The 17,858-nt window shown below is 39.9% G+C and overlaps 1 protein-coding gene across 1 annotated transcript; it reads right to left on the bottom strand.

Moving 5' to 3' along the window:
• Positions 1-3,779: 3,779 nt before the first annotated feature.
• LOC129411668 (plectin-like) lies at positions 3,780-17,181 on the bottom strand. The gene is made up of 12 exons (XM_055163122.1): positions 17,064-17,181; positions 16,380-16,563; positions 15,703-15,723; positions 14,446-14,603; positions 13,199-13,377; positions 12,577-12,715; positions 11,522-11,878; positions 11,177-11,260; positions 11,005-11,109; positions 10,834-10,932; positions 6,993-10,334; positions 3,780-6,245 (listed from the first exon to the last, which is right to left on the bottom strand). Exons 1-12 carry the CDS (start codon positions 17,133-17,135, stop codon positions 3,930-3,932), a joined length of 7,056 nt encoding a protein of 2,351 aa, XP_055019097.1. The 5' UTR covers positions 17,136-17,181; the 3' UTR covers positions 3,780-3,929.
• Between the last annotated feature and the right edge of the window lie 677 nt (positions 17,182-17,858).

Genomic DNA, 17,858 nt, shown 5'->3' with positions numbered 1-17,858 from the left:
TGTAACTAGGGGAGCCAAAGGATGTGGAAGAGCCGTAGGCGGAGGAGCTGTAGGATGTCGCCCCGTAGGAGGTGGAGGAGAATGTGCTGCTGAAGCCAGAGCCTGTGGCATCGAAGCTTCCTCTACGAGACCCCGACCTAGACCCAGTCCTGGACCCGGACCTGGACCCGGTGGCTGACCCAGAGCCACTGATGCTGTAGGGGCTGTACAGGCCTTTACTGGACTGAGAGGAGGCTTCTAGCAACCTCAGGCCAGTCCCTTCCTCAATCATGCTCCGATCCATGGCATCTTTGTAGGAGATCTTCAGTTTTGTTTTGGGGCAGGTGAGGTATTTTGAATAAGCGCTCACATCTCTGAGTTTTTGTGCAGTACGTGCTTCCAACGTCCCTTTCCTCACAGCCTCATCAACAGAGACTCTACCGGTAACTTCTGGTTCGATCAATCCACCAGTCAAATACTGGACTTCAAGAAACCTCTGGCCTGCTTCATAATATAGCCATCCCTTCTTTAAGGCTTGGGCAGCAGACATTTGGCTTTTGGTTCTTGGGTCTTCGAAACCATTGTAGGCCTTTTGGGCAAGAGTGATGCGGTCAACCATGATTTTATCCACTAGTCCTTTGTTCACTGCATCTGTGACTGAAAATTTCTCGCCTGTATTTGGGTCAATAATGCCACCCGTGCAAGCCTGAGCCTCTAGTAATCTCTGTCCAGTAATATTGTCCACAAGATTTCTATGTATAGCCTCTGTCACTGATACCTTCTCTAGTGTCTCTGTGTCTAGGATGCCTGCAACTGGTCCAGTCTCCTCTGTGGGGTCATTCCATGTAGTAGCTGGTGTTTTGATTGACGGTATTGGACTCATAGTGTAGGAAGAGGAAGAACCAAATGACGAAGAACGTGATCTATTTCCACTCATGTTTCCAGAAAGCATGTCTGCGAATTCCGTAATAGACAGTGTGCCACCTCTGTATTGATCCAGTGCTGATTTATCAATTAGACCCCTTGAAATAGCATCATCAATATCATACTGTCTTCCTGATCGCCTATCGATAATCATTGACTTAACGACTCCATCTGAAGAGGTGATGGTTATCTCCTCCCATTCGCACTCTTGTTCAGACAGTTCAATGTAAGTTTGGTGATCTATTAGTCCTTTTTGATAAGCTTCATAGACGGACATCTCTTTGCCTGTTTCTGGATCTACAATGACAACTCGTCTCTTGCGAACAGAAGACTTTGACGATGTCTTCCTTTCACGTTTCTTTTCTTTAAGCAACAGTAGCGCCAGGCCAGTTTCAGGGTCTGTCATGCATCTCTCCATGAGCTGAAGATAAGTGAGATTTTCCTCTGTGTTGGGGTCAAAAAAGCCTTTCGTATCATCTGATGGATCTGTAAGGATTTGATTCATTTCTTCATCAAATAACCCACGTTCGTAAGCTGCTTCCACTGGCAGACGATGACTTTCTTGTGGGTCAATAATACCTCCGGTTGCTATTTGAGCTTCTAGCAAACGAATACCATGATCTTTTAGGATTAACCCCTTTTTCATGGCTTGAAAAAGAGAGATGACTTTACCAGAGTAGGGGTCTCTGTAGCCAGTTACTGCACGTTCAGCAGATAGAAGTTTGTCTTTGAATTCTGGTCCTACCACTCCCATTTTGACAGCTTCGTTGACAGTAAGTTTAAGATTTTTGATTGGGTCTATCACATATCCAGTTGCAGCTTGGGCCTCAAGGAGCTCAAAGGCAGTGCCAGGTCTAATCATAGTCTTCTTCATGGCTTGGTAAATGGATAGACGATCTTTGGTTGATTCAACATAGACACCAGCGATACAACTTGTGCCTTCAAGGTATTTTCTGAGATCTCTACTAACTTCTTCAACAGTGATAGTTCCTTCTAAAAGTTCATTGTATGTCTTTTGATCAATAATTTGTGAACGCAACAACTCTTCAATTGTAATTTGCTTTCTGAGACCTTTGAAAAGCAAAGCACGATCAGCCAGTGACAACAAACGCATGCCAGTTTCTTTATCAACTCTACTTCTCTTAAGCAGTTGAGCATAAGATTGTTTTTCATCTGTGGTTGGATCAATGAAACCTTTAATTTCACAACTTGGTTCTGATATTCTGTCCAGTGTCTCTTTATTGATGTAACCACGCTGCATTGCCACATCATTGGGCAGGCGGAAGTAGTATTCTGGATCCACCAATCCGCCTGTTGCATTCTGAGCTTCTAATAGCCTCAAAGCATAGTCTTCTGGGATAAGACCTTTTTTCATTGCTTGGAAAATTGAAATAACTTTACCACTGTATGGGTCTTTGTAGCCAGTGACTGCTCTTTCAGCTGATAGGAGCTTGTCATGTAGTTCAGGACCAACTAAACCTTTGCGTACTGCTTCGTCAACTGTCAACAATTCATCTTTGATTGGATCTATTATGAATCCAGTTGCTGCCTGAGCTTCAAGTAGATTCAAAGCTACTTCTGGTTTCAACTGGCCATTTTTCATTGCTTGATAGATGCTGATTCTCTTAGGCATGTCTGACATAATACCAGCAATGCAACCGGTGCCAAAGAGGTACTGTTTAACTGTGGGCTTTTCCATAACTTCCCGAATTGTCATTTTTTCTTGCTTCAGAAGGTTATACGTGTTCAAGTCAATGATTCTAGCATTGTAAAGCTCCTCTATGGTAATTCGCCTTCTGATAACATCACAGGACATGCCTTGTTCAATCTTCAAATCCTCTCTTTGCTCAATAATTTCAATGATGATGATAAGCATTCGTTCTTTTGTAATTAGGCCTCGGCGATACTGCTCCAAAAGCCTTTGTTTTTCATTATCTGGCAGCATATTTGAATTCATGACCTCCCAGATGGTCATAGTCTTCCCTGTCGCACCTTTTCCTGGAATATCAATTTGGGTATTGGCTAAATCAGTTTGTGCTTGCTCTTCGGTAACCTGGTAGGATTTTTCAACAGGTGCAGCTTCTACTTTGGACACTGGCAGGTAGCACAAGCCAGAAGTAGGATCTCTTATGCATTTTTCCAGCAATTGTTTGTAGGTAACATCTTCATTTGTTTCTGGGTTTGTGAAGCACTTGACATCTCCTGAAGGTTCATTGAAAGATTTGACCATTTGCTTGCTCAAGTATCCACGTTTGATTGCCACTTCATTAGGGACACGATGACTGCTAATTGGATCAATAACACCGCCTGTGGAAAACTGAGCTTCCAGAATGGGAATTGCATGTTCTCTCAAGACAAGCTCCTTCTTCATGGCTTGAAGGAGGGAGATCTTGTTTCCTGTGTATGGGTCTTTATATCCAGTCACTGCTTTTTCAGCCAATAGCAGCTTTTCATGAAGTTCGGGTCCAACAACTCCATCCTTAACAGCTTCGTCCACTGTGTGTTTATGATTTTTCACTGGATCACTTATAAAACCAGTACCAGCTTGTGCTTCCAGTAGTGCCATAGCTGTCTTTGGCTGCAAAATGTTCTTTTTCATTGCTTGATAAATACTCATCTTTTCATCTCCCATGGCCACTCCATCAATTTGGTCTGTCCCTTTTAGATATTTCTTAACTGCATCACTCTCACTAACTTGTTTAGGTGTGATTTTACCTTGTTGGAGCTTGTCAAATGTAGCTTTGTCAATGATGTTTGAATCTAGCAGAGAATTGGCAGAGACTGGGGCCCGAAGACCTTCAAATGGAGCGTCTTCTTTCTTCTTGTCCTCTCTCTCATCCACCATTGTAATAACAATCTTGATTAATTTTTCAATTGTGACATGTCCCGTTCGATATTGTCTGATCAGCTCAATCCTCTGCTCTTCTGTTATGTACTCAGAGTTAATAATCTCCCAAATTGTAACTTTTCTACCTTTGAATGGCCCATAGTCAAGCTCCATTGTTTTCTGGAGAGCTTCTTTAGTCTTAGCCTCCGTTAGCTGTTTTTCCTCCTTTGGTTTTGGTGCCTTCTTTGACAACGTCAAGCAAGGGCAGTCCTGTCTCTTTGTCTGTGACACATTTGCTAATAAGTTGTTGATAGGTAGCATCTTCTTGTGTATTAGGATTGCAATAAACTTTTGTTTCATCACTTTCCTTGTTTAGACTCTTGCTAGTTTCTTCATCAAGGTATCCACGCTTGAATGCAAGATCGTGAGGGATGCGATAGCTTTTTACTGGATCGACAATTCCACCTGTTGCCAGTTGTGCTTCCAGTAGACGAACACCCTGGTCTTTCTTCACAAGACCCTTTTTCATGGCTTCAAACAGTGATATCTTTTTACCAGAATATGGATCTTGATAGCCACTGACCGCCCTCTCTGCAGAAAGTAGTCGCTCATGCAACTCTGGTCCAACAAGCCCAGACTTAACTGCTTCATCAACTGGGACCCTTTCGTTCTTAACCGGGTCAATCATGAATCCAGTTGCAGCTTGAGCCTCCAGGAAGTTTAAGGCAGTTTCTGGGGACAGTAAATCTTTTTTCATGGCTTGATAGAAAGGCATTTTCTCTTTTGTTGGTTCGTTCAGCAAGCCAGCGATACTTGGTGTTCCTTGCAATGCCTTCTTTACTTGATCCATGTCAGCAATCTCCTTAACAGTAACTTTACCATTGCTGAGTTTATTGAACAGGTCTTTATTGATAACTTTAGACTCTAACAGCTCATTGGCAGTAACTGTAGACCTCAAACCATTAAAAACATTATCTTTATTCTTCTCCTTGTCCTCAACAACAGTGATGACAATTTTGATAATCTTCTCGACTGTAATCTTCCCGGTTTTGTACTGGCGAATTAGATCTTTTCTTTGGTCTTCAGTGAAATATTCTGAATTGATAATCTCCCAGATGGTAACATTTTTCCCCTTGAATCTTCCAAAAGGCACATCCAATTTTGACTTACTAAACATCTCTTTTGCCTCTGCATCTGTGAAGGTCCTATCAGGATGAACTGCTTTCTCCGTTACTGGCAAAATCAACAAACCAGTTTCTGCATCCTTTGTACATCTTTCAAGCAGCTGTTTGTAGGTCAGCTGCTCTTGTGTGCTTGGGTCAATGAAAAGCTTGCAATCGTCACTTGGATCGGAGAGCTTCTTGTTCAAATCTGGATCAAATTGTCCTTGCTTGTATGCTGTCTGTAGTGTCACCCTATGACTGTTAACTGGGTCAATGATACCACCAGTTGCAAGTTGAACATCTAAGTACTTTGTTGCTGGCTCTTTCTCAATCAATCCCTTTTTCATAGCTTCATACAGTGAGATTTTAGCACCAGTGAAGGGATCCCTGAATCCAGTTGCTGCTCTTTCTGCCGACAACATCTTATCATGCAGTTCAGGACCTATCACCTCTTCTTTCACAGCCTCATCCACTGTTAGAAGTCTATTTTTTGCTGGGTCAACCATGAAACCAGTGGCGGCTTGAGCTTCTAATAGCATTGTAGCTGTACTGGGTTCAATCTTATTTTGGGTCATGGCTTGGTAGACGCTAATCTTCTCTTTATCTGGAGTTACAAGACCACCAATAACACCCTGGCCTTTGAGACATGTCTTTACTTTATCTGTGTTGGCGAGATCTTGCACGGTAGCTTTGCCTTTTTTCAACTTGTCAAACTCCTTCTTGCTTAGAACACCAATCTCATGCAATCTCTCAGCAGGTACCTTCTCTCTTATACCATCAAAAGCAAAAGGTGATTCTCTGTCTTTCTTTATACCATCCGCTTCAACTGATCCATTGAACACTTTCTTGGTTGTTGTGACTGTTGTCATGGTTACGAGTTGCTGCTGTTCACTCTGTACTTTATCAGTCTGGACATCGATCTCTTTAGTTTCGGTTGTGGTTGGTTTTGCAGCAGTAGCAGCAGCAGCACCCTCCAAGCTCTTAAGTCTTTCTCTGAGCTTTTTATTTTCAGCTTCCAGAAGTTTCTCCTGCTCCAGTCTCTTCTTATCAATCACTTGCATTTCTTTCTGTTTATTGTTCATCTCTGCCTCAGCTTCCTTTTGTTTCTTAAGGGCTTCATCTAAAACAGCCTGTAATTTTTTCTGCTCCTCCTCCATCATCTTTCTCTGACGTTCTTGTTCATCTTTGAGAGCTTTGGCCTTTTTAATTTCATCTTGCAACTGTTTCTCTAGTTTCTTCTTGGCTTCCTCCATTTCTTTGTCTTTCTTCAGTAAAGCCTCTTTGTCCTGGAGGAAGGACTGTTGCATGAGGGCTTTCTGCTGCTCCACCTGCTCCTTTTGGGCGGTGGCCATCTGTAAGGGGGATACAAAGCAATAATGAGAAAATAGAAATGGAAACTTAACTCTATTACATAGTACTTAATTAACATATATCACTTAAGTCACAAAACAGCCAGAGTGGCCGACTCCATGGAGAGCTGTTTTGTAGCTATGTCATTTTTTATTAGGTTGTAAAGGAAGTGTAACCATAATCTAACTACTTAATTTGGTGCTTTTTCATAAATATTAACATAATTTCACATAATGAAAGAATTGTTTCATTACATGAAATTGAGTAAAAAATGTATTTGTACATGAGAATCTAATTTGTCAGCTATGATTAATCAGTACATAAATGGTAAAAGACTAAAGTAAGTTGGTCTGTAGTGCATAAATTTACATATTAAACTGAAGAAAACATTTTATCTCATTTTGAGTTTTTGCAGTATTGTGCAGATGACATTCAAATGTAACTGCTGACACGATCAGAGGTTACTAGAGTTGTATATTATTTCCATAGTCAGTGTATCTCTTTAGTGGTTAGTCAAACGCCTAGACAGAAAAAGGTCTTTAAAATTCACTTACAATTTCACCTTTTATGTTTATACACTGACAATGGAATACATCTTTATACAACGGAACCACACAATCTGACCGAGTGTTTAAAAGCACCAACAATTTACATCCATGTCAATACACCAATACTGCTGTAATTTAGTGTTTAAAGTTATAAAAATCCTAACTAATCCTTTTTTTTTCCTTAATTTTTTTTAACAATACCTCTTTGGATTTCCTCTGCAGCTCCTCCGCCTCCTTCTTGAGTTTCTCTTTCTCTTTTTCTATATCAGCGATTGCTTTCTTCAGATCATCTGCCTCTTTGGTACTCTGTAACCGCTGAGTCTCCAGTTTTTTCACCACCACTTCAGAAGTCTGTTTCTCACTAATTTCGAGTTGTACTTTCACTTCTTCCACTTGTTTTTTGAATTTCCTGGCTTCGTCCTCAGCTTTGGCCTGTGCATCGCTTAGCTCTTTCACTTTCTTCTTCAGCTTATCTGCCTCTGCTGACATCTCCTGTTGTCTTTTGCGTTCGACTTCTAGTGACTTCTGAAATCCTTCTGTTTCCTTGTTTAATTTTTGCTGGATCTGCTCTTTATCCTCTAACAATTTCTTTGCCTTTTCTTGCGCTTGGTTTTTCAATTTCTGCAACTCCTCCGCCTCTGCTTTTAATTTGGTTGCTTCCTGGATAGCTTGCATCTTCTCCTTTAGCATCTTCTCAGCTAAAGCTCTTTGTTCCGCTAAGTCAGCTTCAGCTAACTGTCTTTGCTTAGCGGCCTCCTCAGCTTCCACGCTTAGCCTAGCCGCCTCTTCTGCTAAACTTTTCATCTTTTCAGCTTCTTCTGCTAATAATTTCTGTGTGCTATCTTTATCCTTTTGCATCAACCTCCTGTTCTCCTCCTCAAATTTAAGTTTAATTTTCAGCAGTTCATCCATTTGTTTCTTAACTTTAGCCAGTTCATCTGTAACCTGTGCTTTTTGCTTGACGGCATCATCCACCTCCTTCTTGAGTCTCTTTAGCTCGTCATCTAGCACTCCTTTTTGCTTATCTGTTTCTTCCAGTTGTAATTTCACTATAATCAATTCCTTTTCCACAACAGATTTCTGCTTGAGTGCCTGCTCTGCTTCACTTTTATGTTTAGCCATTTCTGCGTCAGCTTGTTGTTTTAGCTTCAAAGCATCTGCCTCAGCTTTAGTACGCTTTGCTGCTTCTTCCTGCGCTTCTTTACGCAATTTCTCTGCGTCTTTTTGAGCTTTCGCCTGTTTCGCCGCTTCCTCCTCTGCCATCTTCTTTTGCTTCTCTGCTTCCTCTGCTTTCTGTCTCAACAGCATTGCCTCCTTCTCAGCCTTTTCTTTAGCTAGCTCTGCATCTTTAGCTAGTTTCTTAGCACTTTCATAGTCCTTTTGTAGCTTCTCTTGCGCCAAAACATCTTCCTTGTTTTTGGTGAGGACATTTTGTGCTTTAAGTTCGGCAGCAGTGGATTTCTGAGCAGCATCTTTTGCTAAAGCAGCTTGCTTTTCTGCCTCTTTCTCTGCGTTTTCTCGTTGTTTGTTAGCTTCTCCTGCTTTCTTCTTGAGTCTTTCCACCTCGTCTTGAGCATTTTTACATTGCCTGGCTGCTTCCTCCTCTGCCGCCTTAATCCTCTTCACCTTCTCCTCTGCCTCTTTACGTTTCTTCTCCTCTTCTGCAGCTAATTTTTTCATTTTTTCCGCCTCAGCTTCAGCCTTATCTTTACTCTTTTGTGTTTGATCTGCGACATCCTTCAGCTTCTTCAACTCCTTTTCCAAATCTGCTTTCTCTTTAGCTGCCTTTTCGAAGCTGATCTTAATAATATGAATCTCTTCTTCCACCACTTTCTTTTGTCTGAGTGTTTCCTCAACAATGGTCTTCTGTCTCTCCAGCTCTGAATTGGACGAACTCTTCAAATGCGTGATTTTTTCTTGGATATCTTGTTTATGCTGTGCTGCTTGGTCTTCCAGTAACTTCCTTTGATAGGCTTCATCTTCTGCTTGTCTCTTCAACCTCTCATTCTCAGCTTCTTTGGCTTTAAGAGCCACCTCTGCCTCTGTTTTAAGTCTGGTTGCTTCATTAATTGCAGCTAATTTTTCTTTAAGTATTTTTTCAGCTTCGGCTCTCTGTCTCGCTGCTTCCTCCTCTGCAACTTGTCTTTGCTTTTTCGCTTCTTCTGCCACTGACCTCAGCCTGGCTGCCTCTTCTGCGAGCTGCTTCATTTTAAGTGCTTCAGTCTCCAATAGCTGTTTACTTTTCTCTGAAGTTGACATAGTTTCTTTTTCAGCTTTGGCCTTCATTTGTAACAGCGCGTCCATCTCTCCTCTCACCTTCGCCAGCTCCTGCTCAAGTTGCTTCCTTTGCTTCTCTGTTTCGCAAACTTCATTTTTCAACCTCTGCAGTTCGCTATCCAACAGACCTCTTTGTTGATTTGCATGCTCAAAATCCGCTTTCAATCTTATACACTCCTGTTCGGCGGTTAATTTCTGTTGTGCGATTTGGTCGGCAAAAGCACGTTGTTTCTCTAGCTCCTTCTCAGCATTTTCTTTCAGTTTGAGAGCGGTCTCTTCAGCTTTGGCCTTTTTCTTAGCATCCCTTTCTGCATCTGCTTTCTGCTTTTCTGCCTCTTGTTGTGCTTGACTCTTCTTCTGTGCCTCCTCCTCCGCTTTGAGCCTCAACCTTAATGCTTCATTAGCTTTTTGACGCCACAACTCCAGCTCCTTCTCCGCCTCCTCTCTGGCCCTGTCTGCTTCCTCCTGCTGTTTTCTTAATCTATCTGCTTCTTCTTGGAGTTGGAGCACTGTGCCCTGTTCCTTCTTGAGAGACTCCTCCAGTTTAGATGTTTTTTCATTAAAGCTCGCTGTCTGTTGTTGAGCAACAGCTGATTTCTGAGCAACTTCCTCCACAACTTTAATCTGACGAACTTTTTCCTCCTCTGCTTGCTTCATTCTCCTCTCAGCTTCCTCTGCTTGCATTTTATACTTTTTCAAATCATCTAGTGCTTTTTGTTTCTGTTTGGCTGCCTCCTTTTCGGCCTCAGATTTCCTTTTAAGTTCATCTTCGGCTTGCTTCTTCTTCTGCGTTTCTTCGTTCACCTGTTTGCGCAATCTCTCAGCTTCATCTTGTGCAGCTTTCCTAATTTTCTCTGCATCTGCTGCCTTGTCCCTAAGTTTCTCCAACTCTCCCTCTGCTACTGTCTTTTGTTTTATAGTTGTCTCTAGTTGAATCCTTATAAGATGAATTTCCTCTTCTATCTTCCTGCGCGTTATCACAGCCTCTTCGAGTTGTTGATTTTTAGACTTGATTTCCTGGTCGGACAAAGTCTTCAGCTGCTGTAGCTCTTGTTGAATATTTAGTTTTTGCTTTTCAGAGTCCACAGCTGCGTCTTGTCTCTTACTAGCCTCAGTTTTCATTTGAGATTTTAATTGTAGTGCTTCTTGCTCTGCTTTTTCCACAGATTTTGCCTGAGCCTCTGCGATTTGTTTCTGTTTGTCTAATTCGGCCTGCATCTCCGCCATCTTCCTCCTCTCATCCTCCTTTAGCTTTTCTGATGCTTTCTGTATTAGTAAAAGCAAAAGGAGCAAAAGAAACAGAGATGTTAAGGGTTATGGGGATAACAAATCAAGGCATTATTATTTAAAACATGTAGCTACATACTGGAGATATGTAAATACATGACTAAGTTAAGGCTGATGCTAGTAGTTAAAATGAATATTGTATGGGAATTTTTGAAGTGTTTTTACCATCAAAGGTGAATTTTTTTATAATATTGCAAATTGACTAACTTGACTTTACAAAATTATGATGCATCTTGTAATTCATTGTAAACATAGTATTTTTTATTATTGATTTGTTATGTGAAATATTAGAAAAAAATAATTTGGCATGACATTTTAAAAAGTCATGTGTTTTTTTGCCATTATTAAGTTAAATCATTTTTGTGCCAACATTTTAGAAAGACTTAGTAAGAATGAGTTTCCCATACACTAACTAGTTAGCAGGGAGAAGTGGTTGATGAGTTCTTGTTTGATAGAAAATTGTAGTAAATGCAAATACCTCCTCTTCCTCCAGGCGGCGCTGTGTCTCTATGATGAATTTGATGTACTGACTGGTGAGAGTCATCAACTCACTGTAGCGAGTTCTCAGATTAACATACTGAAAGAAAAATATACAATTAAGAAATAACAAATATTTGATTAAACTGTGTTTGTCATTGGAAACTGGTACCTCCTGAATTATGTTATCAGAGGCACCCTCCATTTTGGGTTTCTTCAGAGGAGACACAGTGGGGTCCTCCATCGCTTTGTAAGTCAACAGCAGCAGCTCATAATCCTACATGAACACAAATATTAGCCATATATTGTAAAACGGCATAAAAGTTCAAACTATAATTATGTACCTTGACTGAATCAATGTAAGCCTTGGCATTTTTCTGACAGTCTTCTATCTGGTCCTTATTTTTCTCAATCTCTTCAAGCAATTTCTACAAATATAACCACATAAAATTAGGATCCATAAAAACACAAAACAGAGGTTAGGATACTGTGAACATACTTTGCTCACAAGTTCTTTCAATTCAAACAATAAAATGTATAAATAATACATAATATATACTTTTATTATTATTATTATATATTAGAACAAGTACTAGCTGGAACAAATACAGTCAGTATTCCAATCATTATAATGACAAGACAGCTGACTGGACAAAAGTGATATCACAAAATTGGCAACAATCTCTAACCTGCTCCTGAGTCAGCTGCTCCTTAAGGCTCTTACTGCCCCCTATTGGCACAGCCTGGATCTTGTCTTGTGTCTGCCGTGCCTCTTTTAACCAGAGCATTAGCGCCTCGTAGTTCTGTCCATATGCATTCATGTGTCTCCCCAAAAGGTCCAGTTCTCTTAATCTCAGGTCGATCTGACCAAACACACATTGCCACCGGTCCAACAGCGCCCCCACCAGGCCCCTGTAGTGCTCCAGCTCTGCGTCACGTTCACTGTGAATTCGACTCATTTTGTCGTTGATAGCTGAAGCTTTCTTTAACTCATCCTGAAGTCGATCAAACACCACCTGGTCAGCTTCAGCTTCAGATCGCATTTTCTGTTGAGCAAAAATTATGAAGTTAAAGTTGATACTGAAAAAAATGCTGGATTGGATATCAGCCTCTAAATATCTGCTCACCCAATAAAGTGATGCAATAAAACTGGTGGTTTCTTGGTTGTATTTGGCCCAGAAAGCCTTGTAATGTTTGAATTTTTATTTACATGAAACTGTTCAAAAGTTTCTTGTAGGATAAATAACAGCTACATAACACATTTGGATCAATTTTGTCTTGTTTAAAGGAAATATGTTGTTTTCAGTCATCTACTTGTGTCATGAAGATTTTGCTTTGCTTTGAATGTTCCACAATATGGCAGTATATTGCTCATAAAGGTGCTAACTTTTGAATTACAGGTGCTTTTAATTCTTAAACTCAGCTTGAAAATCATGCATTCTTACTGTGTACCTCTCTACAGATTACATTTTTAACTTGGTCTGGTGGTGGCACCTGTTTTTCACCATGGAGCTAAATAATACTATACTGTGGAACATAGGGAAAGCAATAATATCTCCATTGAGACAAGTCCACTCATTTATCATAGAGGCTTTGATGACACTAAACAGATTTAATAATGTAAATATAATTCAGAATAAGAAGTGTTGAGTATAGCAGTCCAATTAATTTCATTGTAATTGTAATGTGTGTAATGTGTATGCCTTTATGCTGAAGCACATTTAAAATAACTATTTCAGTAGACCTTGAGCTGACTGCGATGCTCATCCACTTCTTTTTTACTGGCTGGGACTTTTCCAACTTCACGAAGTCGAGTCTCGTAGGATTTGAGTGTGTCTTCTGCGTCTTTGGTGTTTCTGATCACGACATCAATGGTCTTCAACCTGAGAAAATATATGTAACAGTAAGCCACCTATCACAGAAAGCCTAAAACAGTACAGTACACTTAAGGGCCCATATTACACTATTCTCAGATCTATCTTATAAAGTTGTTTCCTCACCAAAACTATACCTGGACTTGGGTTTTGTTTCATTTACACATATTTAACACACAAACCCCGCGTATTTAGGCTGAGTTCTACTTCATCTGGTAATACAGGAAGTTCTCCTCTTCATACACTTAAATCATTTGGATAATTTCAGCCCTGTTGTCTTTTGTTTACTTATTTAATGATCATCACTACTCTATATGCTCTTTAAATGTGTTTCACTTATGAACTACTGCGACCAAGTAATTCTCCTTATCAATATAAATAAAAAAAATGTCTAATGAAAAAAAAAAAAAAACTGCATCAAAGTAAAAAATAAACCCCTACTAAAATTGGACCCCACATACAATTAATGGGATCAATATTATTGTGTCTTACTTGTCCAGATAGACCGAGGATAGCCCATAGACGTGGTCCATCTTTTTGAGGGTCAGGTCCAGTTCAGATCTCAGGACTGGACCAGAGCTGAGCGTCTGAGGAGCTGACAGCATCTCCTCTGTTTTATCAGCAATTGAATCCAGATCCTTCTTCAGACCCTCCAATTCCGACTGCACTTTCTGTTCAGGGAGAAAACCGTAAAAAGATAAAAACATCTTGTCAGAGGCTAAAAGGGACCAAGGTTTACATGAAGTCAAATCAACCAGAAAAATCCACTTAAATTAGATTCACGTATTTACTAATCAATTCTCCATTATCTCTATTAATTTATCACAGCACGTCACTTCTTCATGTCTCCCCAAAGTGTTCTTGCGTAAATTTTGACTTAAATCTGCACAATCTGGCTCTCTCCCTCTGTCTCTGTGTGTGTGGAGTCGTCTGCCTTGCTCCCTCTCCCTATCTCTGATCCAGGCGCAGCTCCTCTCCTCCTCTCTTCTTTTTCTTTCCTCTGGTGCGTCTCATCTTTATAATCCAAGTTATGGAACGTAAATGAATATTTTCACACCATTAATGAGTGAAACTTAAGACCTAATTTAAGGCACATACATCACATCTGATTCTGTCTGCAGCGGTAGTGCATTTTGGAAGACGATTGAATAGAAAATCAAGGTTGATCAATATGGGGGAAAAAATCTTGATTGTTTTTTTACCATATTGCCCAGTCATACTTTATAATAATATTAAACCTTAAACCTTGCTATAGTAATGTTAAACAGCCAGTGTGAGTTCAGCCTGAAAGACCTAATCCCGCTCCTGTCTACCTCACCGCTTCTCCAGAGTTGACCTACTCCTCAGCCTTCATCACCTCACTCCAAATACTCCTCCCCGTAGCTCGTTGAACCTCTTCATCCAATCAGCTCTGCCTAATTTAAAACCCCATTGCAATTGCTCTGCCACTTCAGTTTGTGCCGTGCCCTACCTCCTCCCTAGTGCCCACTCTTCCTCCCATCGTCCCTCGCTCTCATCCTTCAGCATCCCTCTCACCCTCCTTCGCCTCATCTCTACCACCTCAATGTCCAAGCCCGGGGGGAAAGACTTCTCTCATCAACTAATCACGCCCTTCATCACATGTCTTCTGCTGGGGTCTGAACGACAAAGATTATAAATCCAATAAAGCTTACTAACTTTCCACTAGCTTTGCATTTGTGTCTGTCTGAGTCTTTCCAGGTTGATCTTATATCACATACCATCTGTTCTGCGGTCTTCTGTGCACAGGCTTTGAGGGGCTCCTTCTCCACAGGCTGCCTCAGTCTGGTCACGGTCCGGTTCTCACATCCCTCCAAACGAAACCTTAGGTCCTGGAGCTTTGACAGGTAAGTCTTACAAACAGACTCATCCTGCTCACCTGGAGTAATGTGTGAAAAACATCGACAAACAACAAAATAATACGTTAAAACTTTGTTTGTTCTTTTATTTTTAATCCCCGAGGACAAGTTATACCAAAGTGAAATTTTAAGTTGAGTAAAAAGTAGGCATCTAGGCATTGTTTTATTTAGGACTTAAAAATTGTAAAATGTCTAGATGTCTAATTTTAAACTTGATTCAAAATTGAGAAGATAAGACACATGTGAATAAATTTGAATTGTCAATATTTCAACTATTCAATATGTACTAGATTTTAAATGCACACACATAGTATACTGACTATTTTTTTTTCTTTACATGCAATTGAATACCAGTATTTTAGTTTATAGTCTATTAACTAAATACCACAGTCAAAACATATACAATAATTAGCATTTTGTGTGTACCAAATCTATATCCACTATTTCTACTACTAAAACAAATTTACTGCAATATAATTTATTAACACGTGCCTTTACATTGTACATAGACATACGAATAACAATACTGGCTGATATGTTAAAGGTGCACTGTGTAACTTTTCCGGTGGAGGGTCCTTCAAATACTTTTCTCCATGGGGATATAATTGCTTTGTCTGGAATGTTACACAGTATGGGATTAAACATCGAATCAAACCAAGTCACAGGTCAGATCTGTGGAGAGGCAACCCCACTCACACTCCTATCCTACCTGTTTTTCTAGGTATTTTTGAGCTATAAAACCACCTGTAATTTAATAAATTTAAGTTAGAGCTGTCTAATGTCATACTGTGGAACATTCCAGGCAGAGTCAAAAAGTTACATAGTGCACATAAAGTATTTCAATTTATTCAGGGTGCTCTGGTTTAAAATGTGAGCTACTGTGCAATACAAGTCTTTTTAAGTCATGCCTGCTTAGCTTTTACAAGTCAGAGTTAGATCATTCTAATTTCACACTCATAGTCAATTATTAGTCCATTTGTTAATTTCAAACTGTGAACATGCCCATAGACATAGAGGATAGTGCAGTGATGATTAGGAAGAAAAACTGGCAAATTATTATGAGTAAAATGATTTGAAATGTGCCAGTCCAGCCTCAGTGCACACAGGTCTGAATCTTACCTGCTTTTGGAGGCTCAACCCCTGAAACAGGAACCCAACAGTCACTTACACACAAACAAGGGTGGATTTCAAAATAAGAAGTCTCACGAAAACATGGAGTGGTTAAAAAAAGAATGAAATGCAAGCCCTCTTTTTTAATATAGGATCTATTTTGATATACTTTTTAAAGTCCTGCATTATGCACATTTGACTCTTGTGAGCTTTAAGCCTCCTCAAAAGCATACTCAGAGTTGTGTTTTGTTTCATTCACACATGTTTGAGTGACTTGTTATAATTAGTCTGTCTACATCTCCAAAGCTCAAAATGCTCTGTTCCACCTTATGATGTCACGAAGCAGTAGTTTTCATGTTGACAGCTCTTTTTACCTTTTGTTCAGTAGAGATTGGCAATTCCAGGGCTGAAATCAGCCAAATAATTCTATTGAAGTTGTATAGCATTTTAAAAAAACAGTTGAGCATTTCTTATATGATCACATGACATCACAAGGAGTGTTTTCTGTTTGATAAAGAAATTTGCTTGTGTGTTAAACATGTGTAAATGAAACAAAACACAAATCCAGTTATGTTTTTGATGAGGAAACAACATTATATAGCCTAATATAGGCCCTTTAATAAATACTTCTTTTAGACTTTCTAAATTGTCCCCATATTTGTTTAACCCTGTACATTGATGCATACCTTGCTCAGCGGAGGTCACCAGAGTGTTGTAGTGCTGGTTGGCCTTGTTGTAGTTGGCCTCCACCTGCATCCTGTCCTCTGCTCCAAACATGTGTGAGTCCTGACTGTCCTGAAGAAACTCCTGGTAGTGCTGCTCCAGGTTTCTAAGGGCCAAACGGTACTCCTCCACACGCAGGGTTTTAAACTGAGACAGAGGAGAGAATGAGGAGGGTAAGATCCATAGACTGTATAAAGAACTGGACCAAGTGTGACGTGTGACGTCACCCATAGCATTTGGCTCCAGTCAAATGAACCTCATGAAGCATGAAACACCAGGATCATGTAGAGCGGGTTAATACGAACATTTTAAGAGCAAAATGACAAGGCTCACTGCAGCAGGTATGGAGAAACGGGTGACAATTTTCTAATGTAAAGTCAGTTGGAAACAGAGTCAATGGAGCCAAAAGCGCACCCATGAACGCTTCCTATTTGGAAGAACGCAGCGACTAGTGGGTTAGCAATTTACATATACAGTCTATTATTGTAATATATCATAATAAATTATTAATTTACCTAATGAATTTCCACTGGAATAAATAAAATATCTATCATATTAATTACTTACATTTGACATTCTGCACTAAATTTCATTGTTACAGTTTTTACAAATAGTGGTTAATATATATATAGTTTTGTGAGCGTTACCATGGAGATGTTCCAGGTCTTGATGATGTGGATGTCTCTCATGAGGTACTGCCAGGACAAGAGGCTCTTCATGTCCACGAACAGAGTCTGCCACAGGGACTGCAGCCGCTGGAGGTTTCCATCCAGACTGAGAAGGGGTGAACAAACAAAATCAGTTTACTTTTATCTTTTAATCTGTTTATTGGCTTATGAAGGAAAAACACAACACTAAAACAGGACTAAACTGGGGCTAACCAGGATTAGACAACTGCCTAAACATAGATGAAAAACAGAATGTCTTGAAGCTAAAAGAACCAGTTCCAAAAGTACAGTGGAGATCATTTTTGAAAGGTAATATGCAAAATGAGCACACAGGTTATTCTTGATCAACCTACCTTGATAAATACAACTGTGTATTGAAACCAAGACTTCCACAAAAAGAAATGTAAAATCTTAATGAGACCAAACCTTACGTTATTTGTGATCTATGTTATAAAGTTGTTTTCTCATCACACACAAACCTGGAGTTGTGCTTTGTTTCATTTACAGGTTTAAAGCAAACTCTGCATATTTAGGCTGAGCTCTTCTCTCAAACAGAAAACACTCTTGTTCCACCTTGTGATGTCATGTGGTAATACAGGAAGTGCTCTACTGTGTTTTTAAACTCCATACACCTTCACTAGAATAATTTGGCTAATTTCATGCCTAGAATTGTCAATCTGTATTGAACTAAAGGCAGTTGCTAACTTGAAAACTACCACTAAATGACATCACAAGGTGGAACAGAGCATTTTGAGCTTTGGAGATGAAAATAAA

Source organism: Boleophthalmus pectinirostris, unplaced genomic scaffold (genome assembly GCF_026225935.1).
Source record: "Boleophthalmus pectinirostris isolate CB_2022bp ecotype Guang Dong unplaced genomic scaffold, ASM2622593v1 HiC_scaffold_515, whole genome shotgun sequence".
Classification (NCBI taxonomy): Eukaryota; Metazoa; Chordata; class Actinopteri; order Gobiiformes; family Gobiidae; genus Boleophthalmus; species Boleophthalmus pectinirostris.
This window is presented reverse-complemented; position numbering and strand designations above follow the sequence as displayed.

Excerpts from the sequence above, each read along its gene's own strand:
- LOC129411668 (XM_055163122.1), bottom strand. The coding sequence starts at position 17,135 with ATGAAGAGCCTCTTGTCCTGGCAGTACCTCATGAGAGACATCCACATC. Across the intron at positions 12,716-13,198 it reads TCCTCGGTCTATCTGGACAA|GTTGAAGACCATTGATGTCG; the intron begins GTAAGACACAAT and ends ATATTTTCTCAG. Across the intron at positions 10,933-11,004 it reads CTGATAACATAATTCAGGAG|TATGTTAATCTGAGAACTCG; the intron begins GTACCAGTTTCC and ends TTTTTCTTTCAG.